Source organism: Tachyglossus aculeatus, chromosome 22, assembly GCF_015852505.1.
Source record: "Tachyglossus aculeatus isolate mTacAcu1 chromosome 22, mTacAcu1.pri, whole genome shotgun sequence".
NCBI classification, from domain to species: Eukaryota; Metazoa; Chordata; class Mammalia; order Monotremata; family Tachyglossidae; genus Tachyglossus; species Tachyglossus aculeatus.
Genome location: NC_052087.1, coordinates 2,769,098 through 2,791,060, shown reverse-complemented (window position 1 = coordinate 2,791,060; position 21,963 = coordinate 2,769,098). Strand labels below are relative to the sequence as shown.

Here is a 21,963-nt window from a genome sequence, read left to right as displayed (position 1 = left end):
CAGGGGAAATGGGAATCTTAAAAAACCAGGAAAAGTGCAGGTTCGTGATTTAGATTCCAGCTCTCAGGAAACTTGATCCTTTTTCCAGAAACTGATTTGAAACAGGTCAAAATACATCCCCCGTGAATAGCTTTTATTTTAAAATGCCTCTGACTGGTGTGTTTTCCAAGTGTCTTGGTTTGCCTCCACACCAATAAGTGTCCTTTTGGCTCATTGTTACTGATGACAGGGCTAAGATGGGGAAACATGACTAGGCTTCCTAAAATAGTTTCCCATTTTCTTTTTTTTTTTCTCTTCTAAATGAAAAGCATCGCTGAAGAAATCATAGTTTAGGCCCAGAGCTCCTCAGTTTTTCACGGAGATCAGAGGGTCTGGCTAACAAGGGAAGCAGCTAAACCAGGGCAAACCTTCAAGAGTTGGCAAGCCTCCTTTTTGGAAAAAGTTGGCACATGCTTAAATAATTTCCCTTCTGGCACATCCCACACTCATAGAGACCTCTGAATCTAATGCTCTCATTTTTGGCTTGCCAGTGGAGCAATAAGTGTTCAACCAAGTACCAGGGCAGATCTGTGACAGAAGGCTTAGCTCTTCTTTTTCTTTTTTTTTTTAAAGTTGTTTGATAAGCACTTGATAAGCATTTGATAAGCAGCTAGCTGGGCTCTAGAGTGTTCCCTGAGAACCTGCCCGCCCTGACTTCTCCCTCACATGCTGACACATCCTAGGCCCTCCTTGCACTTGAGCCCTTGGTAGCCCAGCTGGTAGCCATCTGAATCCTTTTGTTAATAAAAATGATAATAATAACAATGGTATTTAAGTGCTTACTATGTGTCAAGCACTGTTCTAAGCTCTGGGGTAGATACAAGGTTATCAGGTTGTCCCAAGTGAGGCTCACAGTCTTCATCCCCATTTTACAGATGAGGTAACTGAGGCACTGAAAAGTGAAGTGACTTGCCCAAAGTCACACAGCTGACAAGTGGTGGAGCCGGGATTAGAACCCACGACCTCTGATTCCCAAGCCCGTGCTCTTTCTACTAAGCTACGCTGTACTCTCCACTTCCACAATCTCTGGCTTTCTAAGGTCCTCTCGTGCAATATCATCATCATCATCAATCGTATTTATTGAGCGCTTACTATGTGCAGAGCACTGTACTAAGCGCTTGGGAAGTATAAATTGGCAACATACAGAGACAGTCCCTACCCAACAGTGGGCTCACAGTCTAAAAGGGGGAGACAGAGAACAAAACCAAACATACTAACAAAATAAAATAAATAGAATAGATATGTACAAGTAAAATAAATAGAGTAATAAATATGTACAAACATATATACATATATACAGGTGTTGTGGGGAAGGGAAGGAGGTAAGATGGGGATGGAGAGGGGGACAGGAAGGAAGGGGCTCAGTCTGGGACTCTTCCCAAAGAAACCATCCAGAGCTCAGAATATTGGGCTGCATTATCTTTCAAACAAGCCCCTCAGACCGCTTGTTCGGAGAGACTGCCAAGGGACTCCTGAGAGGACGAGTCAAGCCTCATTTCCCAGAAGCAAAGAGTCTGTTTTCCGACAGGAACCAGAAATCATAAGTCTTCCCAGAATGCCATAAAACATTTTGTGAAGTTCATTCCATCTATGCCTCTTCTTTGGGGCTGCTGGAGTCTTGATGGCACGCTGTGATTGCCTTTGTCTCTGGGAATAGGTCTTAAGATAAACTTGCCTCCAACCACCGTGTTAATGTCTTGTGGAGATGTTTAGGCCAGGCAAATAGGAGTGTGGACTCGGATCTTCATATTCTCTGTGAATTCCAATCTTCCCCTGAGTAAATTATGGCTTACGAATACTGTTTGTAGGTGAACTCTGCCAAAATGAATACCAAACATAGTTTCATGGATACTCCACAGCCACTGTTAGAGTTCAGATCAGCGTTAGAGCCCTGAAAGCGACCTTTGAGCACCCCATTTGTCTTGGCTGTTTCTTGGCGAAGTTGAAGTCTTGAAAATTTTCCAAGCTCTTTTGACAAGATTAGCCGACTAGCTCAGTGCTGGATGAAGTGGGGAATTCCTTGTGTGGTCAGCTTAGCTCTTGGTCTTCATGTTCAACATCTTCACCCCTGAGACCACTCCAAACCAGGTGGATGCAAATAACTGGCTGTTAAATTCGATCTTCTGAAATGCCTCCATTCATTCATTCATTCATATTTATTGAGTGCTTACTGTGTGCAGAGCACTGTACTAAGCACTTGGAAAAGTACAATACGACAATGGACAGTGACATTTCCTGCCCACAATGAGCTTAAAGTCCCAAGCGCTTAGTACAGTGGTCTGCGCGCAGTAAGCGCTCAATAAATATGATTGAATGAATGGAGTGGGGGAGACAGACATCAGTACAAATACATAAAATTACAGATATGTTCATAAGTGCTTTGGAGCTGGGAGGGGGGAAGAGCGAAGGGAGCAAGTAAGGAGACGCAGAGGGGTGTAGATGAGGAAAAGTGGGACTTAGTCTGGGAAGACCTCTTGGAGGAGATGTTCCTTCAGTAAGACTTTGAAGGCGGGAGAGTAATTGTTGGATTTGAGGAGGGAGGGTGTTCCAGGCCAGAGGCAGGACACGGGCCGGGGGTCAGTGGTAAAACGGACAAGATCGAAGCACAGTGAGAATGTTAGCACTAGAGGAGTGAAGTGGGAGGGCTGGGTTGTACAAGGAGAGAGGTGAAGAAAGGTAGGAGAGGTAAGGTGATGGCTCAGGACATGTGTCTGCTTTGTCCACTTCTAGCTTTCTGGTTTTAACTGGAAATTCTGTGAGTAGGGGGGAATAGAAGTAGCCCAGGAAATTATAGTAACGTCTGACCCCACCCCCGGCTCTAGACTATAAGCTCGTGCCTACCAACTCTGATGTATTGTGCTCTTCTAGTATTGGAGAAGCCGCGTGGCTCAGTGGAAAGAGCCCGGGCTTTGGAGTCAGAGGCAATGGGTTCAAATCCCGGCTCCGCCACTTGTCAGCTGTGTGACTTTGGGCAAGTCGCTTCACTTCTCCGGGCCTCAGTTCTCTCATCTGTAAAATGGTGATGAAGCCTGTGAGCCCCACGTAGGACAACCTGATTGCCTTGTACCCCTACAGCGCTTAGAACAGTGCTTTGCACATAGTAAGCTCTTAAGAAATGCCATCACTAGTACTGTACTGTTCTATTGTACCGGTTAGAAGAGTGCTTTTTGCACGTAGTAAGCACTTAATATATACCATGGATGATGGGGGTGTTGTAGGAGTTTCCCATCTGGCCTAGCCTCTTAGTACCGTGCTGCATATAGTAAGCACTTGATAAATACCGATGATGATGATGGTAGGGGAGTTTGTTTTATCATACCCATCTGGCCTAGCCTGCCAAACAGCAGAAGAGTGTGTTCCTTATTGAAGCCTACAATTTCCTCACCCTCGCAACCACTCACTAGCCTCCTTAGGCATGTTGAAAGAGCAGAGGGGTGGAATGTGGCTATGTTGGTAGGGGTGGTGGAGAAATTTCTTTCTCGCTTCTTGGTGTGTTGTGTTTGGGTTGATTAGGACGAGCCCACCCCATGGTCCTTATCTCAGTCTATGTTCATGATCCGAGGTTTCCCTCGAGTTTGTCCTTTGAAATAATTTATTGTCTTGCTTTAATATACCGTTAGCTTTAATATTAGCCAATTTAACTTGCTCTTGTGGTTTAAAATGAATCTAGAAATGGAAGAATGCTGACCTAAATGGGAAATTCAAGCTGCCGATGAAGAATGAATTTATTCCCTCCAACTTTGAGATTTTACAGCTGGAAAAGGAAGCACCATCATATCCTGCACTTATTAAGGTAAGGGTTTGGATTCCGTTGATCTCATTGAGCCTGCAAGGTTTGTGGAGACGCGATAACTGTCCCACCGATGCCCGTTGCTCAAAGTGTCTCAAAGCAAAATTTTTTTAAATGGTACTTGTTAAATGCCTACTATGTGACAGGCAGTAAGCGGTGGGATAGATACAAGATAATCAGGCTGGACCCAGTCTGTGTCTCACATGGGGCTCACCGTGTGAGTAGGAGGGAATTGCTCATTTTCTCTCCCATATCCTCTCCTTTCTCATTCATTCATTCATCCATTTGTATTTATTGAGCGCTTACTGTGTGCAGAGCACTGTACTAAGCGCTTGGGAAATACAAGTCGGCAACATATAGAGACGGTCCCTACCCAACAACGGGCTCACAGTCTAGAAGGGGGAGACAGACAACAAAACAAAACATGTGGACAGGTCATCAGAATAAATAGAAATAAAGCTAGATGCACATCATTAACAAAATAAATAGAATAGTAAATATGTACATCACCCCCATCACCTTCCCTGTGTCTGAATACTGTACTCTTGACCTTGTCCTTAGTTCCTCACTCAGTCTGTCCCTAGATCCTGTCAGTTCATCACCCCTAGGATCTTTAAGGTACTGAATCAGCTCTCTCCCAACTATTTACTCTCTTCTCCCACCACCCTGCACCTCACACTTTTTGTTCCTGTCAAGCTAATGTACTGTAACCTCATTCTCCTCATGTCTCCTGATTCTAACCTCTTACTCACATCCTCTCCCCTTCTCCCAGAAGTTTTTCCCTTTCCAATCTACCAGATCACAGCCCTCTCCATCTTTGAAGGTTTTCTGAAATCACATCCCCACCAGGAGGTCTTCCCCATTCGATTTCTCTCCTGTCCAGGCTATATATTGCCTTCCAGCTACAACCTCAGTCCTTTTATAGCAACAGGTGCAGTTTGGCACTCTCCATCACCTGAAGGAATTCTCTCCATTTTGATTTACTCCTTATCCTGTTACTTAAACACTCACTCATCCACTTGAGAAGCAGTGTGGCTTTTAGTGGAAAAAGCGCGGGTTTGGGAGTCAGAAGTCGTGGATTCTCATCCCGGCTCCGCCACTCGTCAGCTATGTGACTTTGGGCCAGTCGCTTCATGCCTCGGTTACCTCATCTATAAAATGGGGATTAAGACTGTGAGCCTCATGTGGGACAACCTGATTACCTTGCATCTACTCCTGCGCTTAGAACAGTACTTGGCACATAGTAAGCACTTAACAAATACCATTATTATTATTATTATTTTCCTTCCTCCTTCTATTTGCAAATCCTTCTAGTGTGGGTTTCCGTCACTAGATTGTAAATTCTCTGAGGGCAGGGAACATGCAGATTGATTCTCTTTTACTCTCCCAAGCACTTAGTACAATGTTCTACTTGCAAGAGGTGCTCAATAAATATTACCAAGTGGTTGGATGATTGATAGCTCTAATCAACCTTGCCTCTTGGGAGGCTTTTATTTAATACCTAATTTCATCCAAACATCGTCTCAGAAATAAATCTGCAGACAAGGGTCTGTTAACTTCTTGTCCAAAAGAGCTAAAAACACCCCCTATACTTATGAACGGAGCCATTGGGGCACAGAGAGCCAATAGTAGAAATTAAACACCCATTAAATGAACTTTAATGTATCTTCATTGAGGAAGTATTATAATAATAATAATAGTGATGGTATCTGTTCAGTGCTTACTTATTATTATTATAATACTTCCTCAATGAAGATACATTAAAGTTCATTTAATGGGTGTTTATAATAATAGTGATGGTATTTGTTCAGTGCTTACTATATGCAAAGCACTGTTCTAAGCGCTGGGGTAGATACAAGGTTATCAGGTTGTCCTACTTGGGGCTCACAGTCTTAGTCCCCATTTTACAGATGAGGTAACTGAGGCACAGAGAAGTTAAGTGACTGGCCCAAAGTCACCCAGCTGACAAGTGGCAGAGCCAGGATTTGAATCCATGGCCACTGACTCCAAAGCCTGGGCTCTTTCCACTAAGCCATGCTGCTTCTCTAATTCTATAATATATATACCTTCTACAATAAGGTATAATTATGGTATTTATTAAGTGCTTACCATGTGCCAGTCACTGTGATTATGAAATACTAATAATGAGGGGGAGAGAGAAAAGGAAAGAGGGAGAAAACCATTACTTGTCCTCCCTCACTTTCGATTTGTGAAGGTGGCATTGTTTTAAAGCACCACATTGACACATTAAACAACTCCACTGGATTTCAAGTGCAAGGAAAGCGGTGTTAGCATGGGGAATGAGGGGGAAAGGGGGAAATAGAAGGACATGAGCAAAGATGAGTCGATTTCCAGAGAAGACTAGAACCTCCGGAGTTTAAGGCAGATCCAAACACGTTTGCTTGTACATGGGTGGGAGGGAGGGAGGCAACTGCTGAGCCAGCAGGCGATAAATCCAAGCAGGTTTGCTTGTAAATGGACAGGGGTGGAGGGAGGCAGCTGCTTGGAACTAAATACTTCCTTCCACTCCCCTGGAGAGAAAAAGAGAATGTGGCATTTCGGTGCTTACTGCCTGCCAAGCACTGTACTAAGCACAAGAAAATCAGGTCCCGACACAGTCCCTGTCCCACTTGGGGCTCACATTCTAACCTTTGTGACTCCATCTTAGCAGCTGGAATGACATTAAGCAGACGCCGAAGCGGCATGCATAGTGGATAGAGCGTGAGCCTGGGGGTCAGAAGGTCATGGGTTCTAATCCCACTCCGCCACTTGTCTGCCGTGTGACCTTGGGCCAGTCACTGCACTTCTCTGTGCCTGTTACCTCAGCTGTAAAATGGGGTTGGAGACTGTGAGCCCCACGTAGGACAGGGGCTGTGTCCAACCCAATTTACTTGTATCTACCCCAGCACTTAGTAGAGTGCCTTGCACATAGTAACCGCTTAACAAATGCCGTAATTATTATTATTATTATTATTATTGTTAGATAAGTAGCTCTCACTCTCCTTGCTCCCCCTGGACTGGGATAGACCAAGCACACAAGGGATATGAGTCTTCCTCTTCTTTAGTGCCTGTGGGGTCTGCGAATGCGTCTCTTATATTGTTGTAATGTTCTCTCCCAAGCACTTAGTACAGTGCTCTGCACACAGTAAGCGCTCAATAAATACGATTGAATGCCGGCAGCCAGCGTAAGTGGCAGCCAGCATGGAGCCGGTCAGCAGTTCTGGCCACCCCTGTCGCCATCCCTGCTCTGGCACTACTGCTGTTTGCTGATAGTGACAGCGGGCGGATAGGTGACATCCAGGAGTAGGTCGCTGTTAAGGAGTTAACCGGTTGCCCCTTGGGAGTCGATGTTGGATGGGGAGAGCAGATTCTGCCCACCCTCATGTTCAGTGTGGACAGTGGAACCCCCCGCCCCCCGTTTCATCATCATCAATCATATTTATGGAGCGCTTATTGTGTGCAGAGCACACAGTTTCGAGGCCGAGAAGGAACCCATCCCATTGGCTGGGGACTCAGAGTGAAGCCACTCTCTCGGTACCCCATTTTCCCCTTTCTGGCTCAAAAGGTGGGCCAACTACTTCTTCCCTGGATGTTGCGATGACAGAGTAAAAGACGTCACCATCCTGGTGCCCCGTCCTTGGGGGCCCCCTTTCAACCCAACTCTGATATCAAGAACAGTGAAATCAGGCTCCCGACCATAGGTTCCCGACCCCTGTTTTTGATTCCTGTAATAATAATTGTGGTATTTGTTACATTCTTACTCTGTCTCAAAGACTATACCAAGCACTGAGGTGATAATTATAATAATTATTAAGCCAGCCAGAGGACCTCGGTTCCAATTCCTCCTTTGCCATTTGCCTGCTGTGACATTGGGCAAGTCACTTCTCTGATTCCTCAACTGCAAAATGGGGACCCCATACCTGTTCTCCTTGCTACTTAATCCATGAGCCCAGTGTGGGATAATGACTGTGTCCGACCTGATGAACGTGTATCTACCTCAGGGCTTAGAACGGTGCTTGGCACGTAGTAAGGGCCTAACAGATACTGTAAAAAAAATTTAAAAAGGACAAAGAGCAGACCATCTCCTGAGCAAATGATCCCTTTGGATAAGAACAGTTGGTTTCCTGTGTCTCTGCCAAATTTTCAGCACACTTCAAGTCCCCGTTGGTGAAAGAGTTGGGAGAAAGCTGCAGAAAAGACTGTAACCTCCCCCAGAATGGAATCTGCTACTCTCTTGTCTTCCTTGCCAGGGAGATTTTTCTCCACATGTGCAAGGGTTGCCCCACATTAAATGAAATCACCCACAGACAGTTTTTTCCCCCTTAATTAGTAGGATGTACGAATATGAGTCGTCTTTATTGAGCACCTGCTGTGTGCAGAGCATTGTCCTAAGCGCTTGGTTGAGTACAGTTTAACAGAGTTGGTAGCCCACAAGAAGCTTACAGTGTAGAGGGTAAGACATCTTAATATAAATTACAGATATGTACAGAAGGGGCCTGAAGTTGGGATGAATAAAGATTGCACGTCCAAGCTTAAGTAGAAGAGCATTGGGAGTGTGGGAGAAGGAAATGAGGGCTTAGTCAAGGATGGCCTCTCGGAGGAGATGTGATTTTAATAAGGTTTTGAAGATGGGGAAACTGATCGTCCCCCGGATTTGAAGAGGGAGAGCATTCCGGGTCAGAGGCAGGACATGGGTGAGGGGATGCTAGTTAGGTAGATGAGACCGAGGTACAGTGAGTAGAGGAGCAAAGTGTGCACTCTGGGTTGTAGTTGGAAATAAACGAAGTGAGATAGGAAGGGGTAAGGTGATTAAGTGGTTTAAAGCTGTTGGTAAGGGGTTTCTTTTTGATGCAGAGGTGGATGGGCAACCACTGGAGGATCTTGAGGAGTGGGGAAATATGGAGAGAATGATTTTGTAGAAAAGTGATCCGGGTAGCAGGGTGAAGTATGGACTCAAGTGGGGAGAAGCAGGAGGCAGGGAGGTCAGCGAGAAGGCCAGTGCAGAAACTGAAGCAGGATACGATAAGTGCCTCGATTTATGTGGTGACAGTTGGGATGGAGGGGAAAAGGTGGATTTTAGCGACATTGTGAAATTTGATTTGGGGCAGATTGACTATGTGGGTTGAGTGATGAATCGAGGACAGTTCATTCATTCAATTGTATTTATTGAGCACTTACTGTGTGCAGAGCACTGTACTAAGCGCTTGGGAAGTACAAGTTGGCAACATATAGAGACGGTCCCTACCCAACAACGGGCTCACAGTCTAGGAGGGGGAGACAGACAGCAAAACAAAGCATGTGGACAGGTGTCAAGTCGTCAGAATAAATAGAAATAAAGGTAGATGCCCATCATTAACAAAATAAATAGAATAGTAAATACGTACAAGTCAAATAAAATGTACAAGTAAAATAATTTGTACAAGTAAAATAATAAGTACAAGTAAAATTTAATAAGCAAAATGCCAAGGTTACAGGCTTGTGAGGCAGGGAGGATAGGGGTACTGTTTACAATTAATCAATCAGTCACATATTTATTGAATGCTTACTGTGTGCAGAGCACTGTACTACGTGCTTGGGAGAATACAACACAACAGCGGTGATGGGAAAGTCACAGGGAGCACAGCGTTTGGGTGGATAGATGAGAAGTTCTGATTTGGACATGTTTAGTTTGAGGTGTCGGCAGGACATCCAACTTTAGATGTCCTGAAGACAGAAAGAAATGAGGGACTGCAGAGAAGGGGAAAGATCAGGGCTGGAGAGGTTGATTTGGGAATCATCCATATAGAGATGGTAGTTGAAGCCATGGGAATGAATGAGTTCTCCAAGGGAGTGGTGGTGAGCCTTGAGGGATTCCCATAGTTTTGGTACCTGGTGTGTCAGGACCCCTGTAGACAGACTGACTGGAAAATTCCCCGAATCATCTCTTTTGCCTCCCCGAAATTTGACAGTACCGCCTTGAAGCTCACCGATTAGGTGAGGGGCCACTGATAGAACAGGTGCAGCACTTTTTGGAAGGGAAAATTGAAGGACAGTGCTGACTTCATGGAGTCGAGAAATGTAAAAGCACTCGACAAGATTTAACGAGTGCCTTTTGACCTGTCAGCTTAAACTGACAGATAGCCATCATGCCATGAACATCAGTGAATGTGTCCTGACAGTGTTGCCGATAAAACCGAAGGGGGAATTTAATGCCCCATTTGGTAGAACTTTCTGATGCTCCAAAAGGGGACCCGCAAAACTTAGTCAGGTTTGGTGTAAAATTCTCAAATCTGTAAAGCTGACTTTCTTCTTGGTGATCATGGCCGGACTTGGAGAGGTTTTGACCTTTTGGCATAAGTCACTGTCAGGGGAAAGTGAGAAAGGGTAATTCCATTAGCAACTTTCTTTTTGGCCATTGGCAAAACACAGGCCAGTCATGTCCAAACTCTGTTCTGTCAGAAAAAATGAGGGTAAGGCAAAGTGGAAACACCCACATCCCAAGCGTTTGATCGACTGTCCCTGTTTTATGCCTCAATTAGATTGCCATACTGTTAGATCTCAGTTAAAAGAAATGGTAGGGAAAATTTGGGTGTGGAGATTAATTAATCATTAAATTAATCCTTGTTCCTCCCCTGTCCGCCTCTTGTTCCATCTCCTGACTGCTGTCCTTCTTTATTTCCTTCAGGAAGGAACTCTGGGGCCAAGGAAAGCCTGGCAAGGGAGCTCAGTTCTTACCTAAGTCCTATGGTGACAACTGTGGTATTTGTTAAGCGCTTACTGCGTGTCAAGCACTGTACTAAGCGTTGGGGTAGATACAAGTTAATCAGGTCCCACTTGGGGCTCACTCACTTCTCTATGCCTCAGTTTTCTCATCTGTAAAATGGGGATTGAGACTGTGAGCCCCACATGGGACAGGGACTGTGTCCAACCTGATTTGCTTGTATCTACCGCAGTGCTTAGTGCAGTGCTTGACACGCAGTAAGAGCTAGCAAATACATATAGTACAGTGCCTGGCATGCAGTAAGTGCTTAACGGATATCAGAATTATTATTATTATTATTAAGTAGGAGGGAGAACGGGTATTGAATCCCCATTTTGTAGATGAGGGCTCTCAGGCACAGAGAAGTGAAGTGACTTGCCCGAGATCACACAGCAGGTAAATGGTAGAGCAGGGATTAGAACTCAGGTTCTCTGACTCCAGGTTTGTACTTTTTCCACTAGGCCACGTTGCTTCCCGAGTGCTATGTTGGGATGGGGTCCTAATATAGCACCTTTAGATATCCTCCTGTTTTCCTCTGTATTCTTGCTGAACAGGATGAGGAGAGCATGGCGGTGCTCAGGTCTCTGAGGATAAACTCTGACCTTTGGAAAATTAGGGACTATTGACCTGTTGTATGCCCTACATGGAAGATTGTGACCAGCAATTTATCCACCTCTCCCAATGGTAGAGGAAACGGAATTTCCTGGCAGAGAGTTGTTGAGTATTTGTACCAAGGAATTTCTTCCTGCTCCTGAGTTTATTGGCAATTTGCTGCATTTCCCCTTAAGACATGGTAAATTAATCAGTAATCTAGTAGTTTGTTTGAAATTTGACAGAAAAGGAATAGATCACAGTCTTTTCAGGGAAAGAATAATGGAAGAAAATTGAGGGCAAGGCAGCCCTCCTAACAAAAATAGCTTTTAGATGACCTTCGGATTCTAAGGGAGAAGGTCTGTCAGCCTTATTCAATACCTAATCTCACACAATTATCAAATGTACAGTAATCTCAGATCTGTTCTAAACTTTGGTGTGTGTGTGTGTGTGTGTGTGTGTGTGTGTGTGTGTGTGTGTGAGAGAGAGAGAGAGAGAGAGAGAGAGAGAGAGAGAGAGAGAGAGAGAAGTGTAATTCAGGTTTTTCACAAAATAAAAAAAGCCTTTATTTCTTTTGTCATAGGACACTGCCATGAGCAAACTGTGGTTCAAGCAAGATGACAAGTTTTTCTTGCCAAAAGCTTGTCTCAACTTTGAGTTTTTCAGGTATGTAACACACTGCATAAATCTACCTTCAGCTTTTTCCAGAAAGTCTGAAATGGAGTCCCTTTAGCCCGACAGATTGTTTTCTCTTAGCATTAAAGTATTTTCTGTAGCCGTTTGATTGCTTTCATTGATGCCGAAGGAAAAGCTAAAGGGAATACAGTGGAAAAGAGAAGGACTTCTCTACCGTAGATATATGACGGGATGGTGTAGAGGACATCATGAATACCGGTTCTTCGTTTCCACTGAGGACAGGACTGAAAAGAGTAGGGAGATTGGAGACTGGACCTATTTTATACAGGAATAAGGACTTCCGAGCTGTGGGTAGTGAACTTTCTTTGGAGTCGGTGGTTTTCCGATTAGCCTGGGTGAAGGGTGCTGTTGTAAATAACCTTTTGAGCTTCCTTCCTGTCACATATTTTAGGATTATGATTGACCTTAGAAAATACTCCTTGCAGAAACTGGGATGAATTAACACTTCCTTCTGTTTCATGGAATTGTTCCACCAATTGTATTCCTCAAGTGCTTACTGTGTGTAGAGCTCTGTACCAAGAGCCCTGGGGGAATACAATATAACGCTGGTAATGTAATATTCTAATAATTTTTCAGGGCAAATAATCAGTGAACTCCAGGCTTTTATGTATTGTTCTCTCACCAGATTCTATTTTTAAAGTTTACAATTTCAGAGTATAGTAAACGTAATTTGCCCATTTGAGTTATAATTCTGGAAACCACTGAAACCCACTGCTCTGTGTTTTTGTACAAACCACCGGTTTGGAAGTTGATGCTTAGGGCTTTCACTGGCACTGATAAAGTACAGCCATAGAAGCAGTGACTTCCAGCTCTTGATTCAGTCTTCCAGAGAGGTGTGGTTAGTCTTCTTTCACCCCTGTAGCCCTCCAGTGTACCTGCAGATAAAAACGTTACGCACAAATGGTTAGATTCCCCAAGCTTTTTTAGTTCCCAATGTTCTCAAATTATTTTTTCTGGAGTTAGGTTGGAAACCATATTGTGTAATTGGACAGCTTTCTTAGTCTGCTTTGTGACCTTAGGCAAGTCAATCTGCTTTGTGACCATAGGCAAGTCAGTTAACTTCTCTGTGTTTGTTACTGTATCTGTTTAGACTCTGTCTTCTATTCTGACCGTATTGCCATGGCACAATAATTCAGGATTAAGTGGAGTTGCTTTGGTTTACATTTTAAGGAGTTCCTTCAAGGACCTTCTTTGACATTTTTACAACAATCCCCTGCAGAATAGTGTGCCATCCACATGCCAGGTAGATGATTCCTTGGCTCCTGATCTGAGAGGATTTGGAGAAAGAAGTTTTCCAACATTTGGAGTTTCAGTGAATGCCGCTTTTGATTTGAAAACTGTAGATTTCTCCTGGTGCAACAAGAATTGCACATGCAAATTGTCTAGGTCATCGAGACCGAAGAATGTGATTCAGCCCGAATTATCTCAGTGTTTCAAACACACACCCTGAAATAGTATAATTCAGATCAAGGAATATTTTGTTTACGCAGAGGATTTTCTTGTGAAGACATAGCTCCAGATAACAACTATTTGGACCTACACAATAATGAAATCCCTGACAGTAGAAATGAAGGCGTAATCGACGGTCCATCCATCCCATAAAAGGGATCCAGGCCGCTTGTCCTAGATGCCCGACAATTTGGAAGGTGGCATTTTTCCAAGTGTTTTCCTTTGAAACGTGACGTGCGACTTTGAGCCACCTGTTTTTCAAGATGTGGATCAGCATTCTGCATGATTAGCTGTAATCCAATAACTAGTGGGATTTAAAGTGACTGATAAAGAAAAATCTTCTCTATAAAGTTATCCACAAAAGGCAGATGACTCTTGGGGAAGTTGGTAAGCTGTATTTAAAGTTTTTTTTTTAATGGTATTTTTTTTAAGCATTTCCTATGGGCCGGACTCTGTACTAAACACTGGGATTGCTATAAACTAATCAGGTTGGACACAAGGGGCTCACAGTCTTAGTCCTCATTTTACAGAAGGGATAACTGAGGCACAGAGAACTAAAGTGATATGCCCTAGGTCACACAGCAGACAAGTGGTGTTACCTGGATTAGAACCCAGGTCCTCTGAGTCCCAGGCTCACGCTTTTTCCACTAGGCCATACTGCTTCTCTTTCTGCCCTTGAACATTGAAATATTTGCCTTTATGGACCTCGTAAACTTGCTGGCTTGGCTCCAGTATAATTCTTGGGCCAGCGGACAGTATCCGTCTCAGAGTGAGCCCAGGTGTCAGTTTACAGCCCAGGTACGTTGTCGGGTAGCCCGCAGAGCCGAGAGCTGATCGGGGAACTCTCCATGGATCCGATTCTCGTCGGCGGCTTTCCATAGCCAGTCATTTCTCTGCCAGTGCGGGTTCACGATGCCCGTCTACCGCGCCTGACTTGCCCCCGTCCAGGTCTTTAATGGAGGGGCCCTGATCCTTTAGAGATCTTGGGGCACAGAAACCACCACAAGTTCAAAAAAAGAAATCATTCCGACTCCAGGTGCCATTCTCCCCCTCCCCCGGTTCCTCTCCCTCTCCGTGCCCCACTATTGGCTCGTAACCCCATCCACATGGTCGAGCAGTTGGGGGGCTTGCCCCCTGTTTGTGTCAGTGACCTGGGCCCCCGACCCCGGGCTCTGCAGGAAGCAAACAGGAGGTCCCCGGGTCTGAGGTAAGAAGACAGGAAGCCGGAGTGGGGACTCAGGTGGTCCTCCGGACTTCCCGGATTGGCAGCCAAGTCATCGGTTCTGGCACTGAACCCAAGCCCCCTCATACCCGTTGGCCATGGAGGAGTCCCATGGGGCCTCGTTGGGTGGTCAGTTGGTCGGTTCACGTCGTATCCAACGTCTTCCGATGGGAATGTCTGGGCCCAGGTCAGCGCAGATGAATTCCTCCCTGCATAAATGTGCACAGCCCAACCGAGGCCCCAGCCTATTAAATTGGACTGAATCCTAATCTCAGCCAGGTGGTATCATTTTGAGAACTTTACCTGCAGCTTTTGCACGATGGCCCCTGCTTCTGTGTTGCCTCCCTCCCAGCCTTACCAAAAATTCACTATATACAGAGTGTTGTGGCCAGACCAAACTGTCCAAAGGAGGTTTTTACAAAATATCTGATGTGGAACAGGCCCAAAGGGGAATGAGCTTGATTCTTCCAGATCTCCATCCTCAGTGCAGAGAAAGCAAAAGCCTCCCTCTGCAGCTCCTTGAGCATCTCTCCCTCCCTCCCCTAGGTCCTGCTTTTCACTTTGCTATCAGTCAGTCATATTTTTGGCATAGTCTGAGAAGCAGCATGGCATATTAGATTGGCTCTGCACGAACCCAGGAGTCAGGAGGTCAGGGGTTCTAATCCCGGCTCTGCCACTTGTCTCCTGTGGGTCCTTGGCAAGTCACTTCACTCCTCTGGGCCTCAGTTACCTCATCCGTAAAATGGGGATTGAGACTGTGAGTCCCACGTGGGACAGGGACTGTGTCCAACCCAATTTGCTTGTATCCACCCCAGCGCTTCGTACAGTGCCTGGCACATAGTAATCGCTTAACAAATACCATAATTATTATTATTTTTATTATATATAGCTCTCAGAACAGTGCTTGGCACATAGTGCTTAACAGATATCATCATAATTTATCAAGTGTTTGCTTTGTGCAGAGAGCACTGTACTAAGGGCCTGGGAGCAATGCAAATGGAGCAAATGGAGATTTGATAGACGTGTTCTCTGCCCACAAGGAGCTTATAGTCTAGAGAGGTTAGAAGAGCTAAAGGGGTGGATCAGAATGAGTGTCTAGTGACCAGCAGTGAGTTCCAGTCAGAACAGCAGGTTGACTGCTCGCACTGAAAGACAATCAATCAATTGTATTTATTGAGCGCTTACTGTGTGCAGAGCACTGTACTAAGCACTTGGGAAGTACAAGTTGGCAACATATAGAGACAGTCCCTACCCAACAGTGGGCTCGTAGTCTAGGAGGGACTGTGGGACAATCCCACAGTGTCTGTAGAAATCCCAGGGGGAAGGATGGAGCCCAGTTAGTCTGCATAGACAGAGTCCCCTTCCATGCACACCCCTGCTCTAGCCACCCCCCACCCACCTGGGCCACACCCTATTTGCCGGCAGCAGTTTCCTCCAAACCTTGACCCCTCCATCAACCTGCCCCGACTGCCCTTGAGCGTGTTTGTTCATTCATTCAATCGTATTTATTGAGCGCTTACTGTGTGCAGAGCACTGTACTAAGCGCTTGGGAAGCACAAGTTGGCAACATAGAGAGACGGCCCCTACCCAGCAACAGGCTCACGGTCTAGAAGGGGGAGACAGACAACAAAGCAAAACATGTGGACAGGTGTCAAGTCGACAGAACAAATAGAATTAAAGCTAGATGCACATCATTAACAAAATAAATAGAACATTAAATATGTACAAGTAAAATAAATAGAGTAATAAATCTGTACAAACATATATACGGTGCTGTGGGGAGGGGAAGGAGGTAGGGCGGGGTTTATGCCAGGCTAGTGGAAGGGGCAGAATCGGACCGAACCCCAAACCGGTACTTGCAGATCTCCGTAGGCTCCAGAAATGGACCGATCTCGTGCCGAACTCCCCGAGCTCCACCTTAAAAGGCCACACCTATTTGGGAGGTAATAAACCGGATATTTTACTTTCAACGTTTTCTTCCAGCCCATTTGCTTATGTGGATCCCTTGCATTGTAACATGGCCTATTTGTACCTTGAACTCCTCAAAGACTCCCTCAACGAGTATGCATATGCAGCAGAACTAGCTGGCTTGAGCTATGACCTCCAAAATACCATCTATGGGATGTATGTAAGTACCCAAATCAAGGGAAACCTGGAGCTTTCCACTCCTCAAAATGTTTGCTGTTGATTCCATGGAAGCATTTTTGATTAAGGTTCTGCGTTTCATTCCTTCCAAGATCTCGATGACTAATCATTTGCTCATCATTTCAATTTTAAGCCAACTCTCGTTCTAAAGTCTCCGGCAGTATGTCCATTCATATTAAGCAGATTTCGCCCCTCAGGTTCTTTTTCACATCTCTCATCCGAGTCACGGAAAATTTTTCTCTCAAGCAGCGGGATGCTCATTTGAGCTTAGGTTTACTCATTCCATTTCACCCGTTTAATGAGTCTGGGAGAAAGGGCGTGATTGGGTTTTCTTTCACCCCGCCGTAAAATGCAGGCTAACGGATACGATTGCCCCGGAAATTCTGACTAATAAGGCTGCATATCCATACTCTTCAGTCATGTTTCCTCATGATCATGCCACCTCTTGAGGTATCAAAGCATCTCTTCTGTTTTTGTTTTTGTTAGTCGCTACCTTTATGCTGACCCTCTCCATTGCAACATGACATACCTGTTTATCAGGTTATTGAAGGATGATTTAAAAGAGTATACATATGCAGCCCGCCTCTCAGGTTTGATCTATGGCATTGCATCAGGAATGAATGCAATACTTGTAAGTAAAAACTGAAGAGACAGTCCAAGCCAGTCGGCTGGAGAGTTCTGTTGAGCTTGAGAAAACATAGACGTATGCGTTTCTAAATACGATGATGGATGGGTGTTTTCCTTGCATCTCTCTCTTGCCTGAAAAACAAATATTATCCTGACCATTAACGAATGACTCGGCGAAGCCGTGTGCCTTTCGAACGTGGGCGTGTTCCAGCTTATGGCTCCCCGTCAGCTCGAGCTGATGATAATTCCTACTAATCACGACAGAGTGTGGCTGTTTGCATGTAACTGGCTCTATCGCTGACTGCAACTAAAACCCCCCGTATTTCACGCTGGGGTCGATTTCTCTCATTTGGCAGATGCCGAGGTGTGGAAAACACTGAGCTTGGATGTATTCCACTAACACTCTTATCAGCATAGCCTTCAGGTCACTGTGCATGATGACATCAGTGTGTCCCATGATTCCTGCCATTTAGCCCTTTCTTCTTCAAGCATCTCATCCCTGAGGGAGTTTCCAGGCCATTTATCAAACCCTGGCAGGCAGTTCCGTGGAACTCTTTCATTCACATTTCACGGTAGTCACTCTCCTGTCGGGGTCCCGTTTGTTTCCGCTACACCCCTGGGATTCTGCTCAAAGGTCGGTTCCCCTTAAAGCGAGGGGCCAGCGGATCAGACGGTGGGTCGACCGGGCAACTCGGGCCGCCGGGCTCGGGGCCTGAGTGGCCCCTGGGCGTCTCCTGGGAATCGGGTTGGGCTTAGTGTCTGCACAGGTGACTCCCCTTCTGGGGACGGTCCTGGGCCTCCTCCGCCAGGCATGGCAATCGACCCTTAGGCCGATCCGCCTCACCCCCACCCCCCAAATGGTCACTTTTCATTAGGAATTCGTGGCGTTTCGCGGACCTCTCAATTTTGCTGTTCACCTCCCGGGAGGGCGCGTCCTCACCACAGGCTGAGTCCCTGCTGCCTGGTTCACAGTCGCATATAAGGCAGGCGTGCTGTGTTACCCGATGCTAAAGTGGGACTCCACTGTCCTCTCCCGGGATGAAGGTTCTTAAGGAATGAGGCCTTTAAAGGAATGACTCTAATAGCATGTGGCCCAAAACGTTTTCCTCGAGTGGTTCCAAATATCATCCAGGCACTTCGGAATCCGCTTCTCAAGGAGTTTCAGTCCCTTCTTCCAAATGCAGAAGCCGAGGACCACCGGGCAAATGGCTGGTCTGATGACGCTCGATCGTGGTGATCCTTGACTGGCTGTCTTGTAGGCAGCAGGCCGATTGCTGGTCTGTAGAGTGGGTCGACCAGATCTCCTAATTACCGGGCTATCACACTGCCCTCACCCCGCCGTTCTGTGACTCATCAGTGGTATTTACTTGAGCGCTTACTGCGTGCAGAGCACTGTACTAAGCACTTGGGAGAGTACAACACGGTAGATACGTTCTCTGCCCACAACGAGCTCGGAGTCTAGAGGCTCTTTGGGAAACCGTTCCTCCACTGTGTGGTTTAGAATGTAGTTTTCTGGCTAGGTCTCAGTGGATTGGGAAGTGCCGTACAATTCTAAGTTATACTGTACCAAGTGCAGTTTCTGCTAGGTTCTCCTGGAGTGTAGCGTCGTCTGTTACCGGAACCAAAACGAGATGAAGGGCTCTGTGTATTTGGTGTACTGATTTTAGCCTGAGGAACAAATGATCTTTCTCTGAGGGCGTCATACCTTGGTATTGTCATTCTGGTTTTTCAAAACGATAAAGTGAACTTGGTGTGTTCGATTTAGGAAAAGGTCCTTCGAGCGTTCTCGTTTGGTAATATCGGAACTCTTTCCATAGCTGTCTGTGAAGGGGTACAATGACAAGCAGCCTATTTTGTTAAAGAAGATTGTTGAGAAAATGGCCACCTTTGAGATTGACGAGAAGAGGTTCGAAATCATCAAGGAAGCGGTAAGTTGTCTGCCCTTCAGCTAGCGTCGGGGCACGGTTTCTCGGAGACCTTGGGCTGCGTCCTGTATTTTCCAAGCAGCGTTGTTCCCTGTGGCGCTTTCCAACTGTATCTGCAAGAGCCGGGCAGTTACTGGCTCCTCGTCACCCTCCCTCACTCAGGAGATAGTCACAGGCCATCTGAGGTAGCCTGGGAGCATGGCAGCCCCCAGAACCTGCAGCTTGGAAGCTGAGGTGGGCATAGGTGGATTCGTCCCTCTGTTCTGTCCTTTGTTAGAAAGGCAGCTGAGATAGCTGGGCTCGTCCTCTGCTCTAGAAATGCCCAGGAGTGACAGAGTGATGGTCCTGTTCGACTGAAGCCGGGGCCTGGGTAGTCAAAGGAGTAGCCCGCAGAGCCGATTTCTGGTTCCATTTTCCCCTTGAGAACTGGCCTGTTGGAGCTGCGTGGCTGTGAGGTGAGGCCTAACCAGCCTGGAGGGGCCCCAAGGTGGCCACACAAATCCTGGCCCCTCCCCTGAGATGGGCATCCCTACCGAGAGCGGCTAGTAGCCTTTCGCGTCTTCCTGACCCCCGTGCCCATCCGTAGCAGGACCAGCGCTCCAACCCAGTGGAGAAGGCTGAGGGCGATGGCAGCGCAGCCTACAGAGGACTTTCCTGATGTCTGCTCAAGGCTAGAGGGGCATGGAACCAGTGACTCGATGTGCCAGTCGAGTCGTTACATGAAGTCCAAGTAAGCCCTGGCTAAGAGCTTCCCCCTCAAGTAAACGGAGCCGAGGAGAGGAAAGAGATCCATATTGTCGACCCATGGGGACACGTTATGTTCTGAGTAGGTCCGTGTGGATTAATGTTACTATTCCAGGGCTAATTGTTGTTACGACTGTGTCTCCACCAGTACATGCGGTCTCTTAACAACTTCCGAGCAGAACAACCTCACCAGCATGCTATGTATTACCTCCGACTGCTCATGACTGAAGTGGCCTGGACCAAAGATGAACTGAAAGAAGCTCTGGACGGTGAGCCTTTTCCTCGGCAGTTTCCTAATCATCTGTCCCTTGCCTAAATCACTGTCCTGGTTCACATCTGGTTTGGCCTCCTTTCCACACTAATTTCCTTAAAGCTTGGGGTATGCAGTTTGAGATCCTGGATGGATAGACCAGATGGTGTGTGTTTCGGCGGGTGGGTGGGATGGGAGTCAGGGCTCCAAGAGACCGGGAACTAATACTCCTGGCACTCCTTGGTCTGAGTTGGTGATTTAAAATAGAAAAATAGTTGGGGTGTTATCTGGAAATGGCCGTGTGATTATTATGTGGCTCAGTGGAAAGAGCCCAGGCTTGGGAGTCAGCGGTTGTGGGTTCTAATTCCGGCTCTGCTACTTTTCAGCAGTGTGACTTTGGGCCAGTCACTTCACTTCTCTGTGCCTCAGGTCCCTCATCTGTCAAATGGGGATGAAGACTGTAAGCCCCATGTGGGACAACCTGATTACCTTGTATCTACTCCAGCGCTTAGAACAGTGCTTGGCACAAATACCATTATTATTATTATTATTATTATTATTATTATTACCTCTTGTTAGTAGTAGTGGCATTTTTTTAGCAATTCATTAGGTAACAGTTATTGTGCTAAGTTCTTTCCACTAGGTCACAACACTAGGCAAGGCATAACTGTTTCTGATAAAGATTTTCTATTCTCCCATTCTCATCTCATATCGCGCCACTGCCTATTTCCTCCTGGCCCTTTCAAAATTCAATTTAAATGCAGTTTTTAAATCGATAAAAGACGATCACAGTTCAAATAATCTCTGTTGGTGAAAGAAGAGCGCCTGTGCACATGAAATTGAAAGCTTTGGTCATTTCTGATGTGGGTATTCAGTTGTATCAGACTGCTTTGAACGTGCTGTACATCATACTAATTCTAGATGGTATATTTGGCATTTTGAACGTGTGAAAATTGTTACCGGATCAGTCACGAACAGAACAAAAAATTTTGGCTCTGTTCCTTCCAAGAGCATATGTTTAGGTAGTTATTAGCGGAACTTTTATTTCTTACACCAGCTGAATGACTGTGTCCAAGGAGTTGAGAGAACAGGGGTGGGTTAGCATCATGTCAGGCAATCAGTGGTATTTATTGAGCGCTTGCTGTGTGCAGTGACCTGTACTCAGCACCTGGGAAAGTACAGTACAACAGAGTGGGTAGATAAAATCTCTGCCCAGAAGGAGCCAATACTATACAGGGGGAGACATAAAAATAGATTATGGATAGGGAAAATAGTAGGGTATAAGAATATTTACGTAAGTATCGTGGGGCTCTGGGGTGTCCAGTTGCTTTAGGGGAGTCAGTTTAGCATTCTTGGAATCTGAGTTAATCAACCAGAGGTGTTCATTGCATGCTTCCTGTATGCAGGGTCAGACCTGAATTATTAACCTGTCCAGCTCTGTAGTGGCTGAGCCTTATAGACTACAGAGCTTTTCAAAACTCCAGTCTATTCTTTCTGCTTATGTTTTTTATTCCTTTTCTACACTGGACGACCATTAAGTTGAAACAGGATCATGATGTTGAAACGGGATCATTATGTTACGCTCCTTGTCTGCTGTGTGACCTTGGGCAAGTCACTCAACTTCTCCGTGCCTCAGTTACCTCATCTTTAAATGGGGATTTAAGACTGTGAGCCCCATGCGGGACAGGGAAATATCTTGTTTCTACCCCAGCGCTTAGAACAGTGTCTGACACATGGCGCTGTGGA

The 21,963-nt window shown here is 45.9% G+C and overlaps 1 protein-coding gene across 2 annotated transcripts in view; it reads left to right on the top strand.

The window, feature by feature from the left end:
* IDE (insulin degrading enzyme) overlaps window positions 1–21,963 on the top strand; it is a 118,062-nt gene that overhangs the window by 75,696 nt on the left and 20,403 nt on the right. For both annotated transcript variants that reach the window (XM_038764110.1, XM_038764111.1), the window contains 5 exons: window positions 3,710–3,832; window positions 11,743–11,825; window positions 16,510–16,654; window positions 19,116–19,226; window positions 20,116–20,236. In XM_038764110.1, coding sequence (XP_038620038.1) covers window positions 3,710–3,832; window positions 11,743–11,825; window positions 16,510–16,654; window positions 19,116–19,226; window positions 20,116–20,236 — 583 coding nt within the window. The remainder of the gene's footprint in view (window positions 1–3,709; window positions 3,833–11,742; window positions 11,826–16,509; window positions 16,655–19,115; window positions 19,227–20,115; window positions 20,237–21,963) is intronic.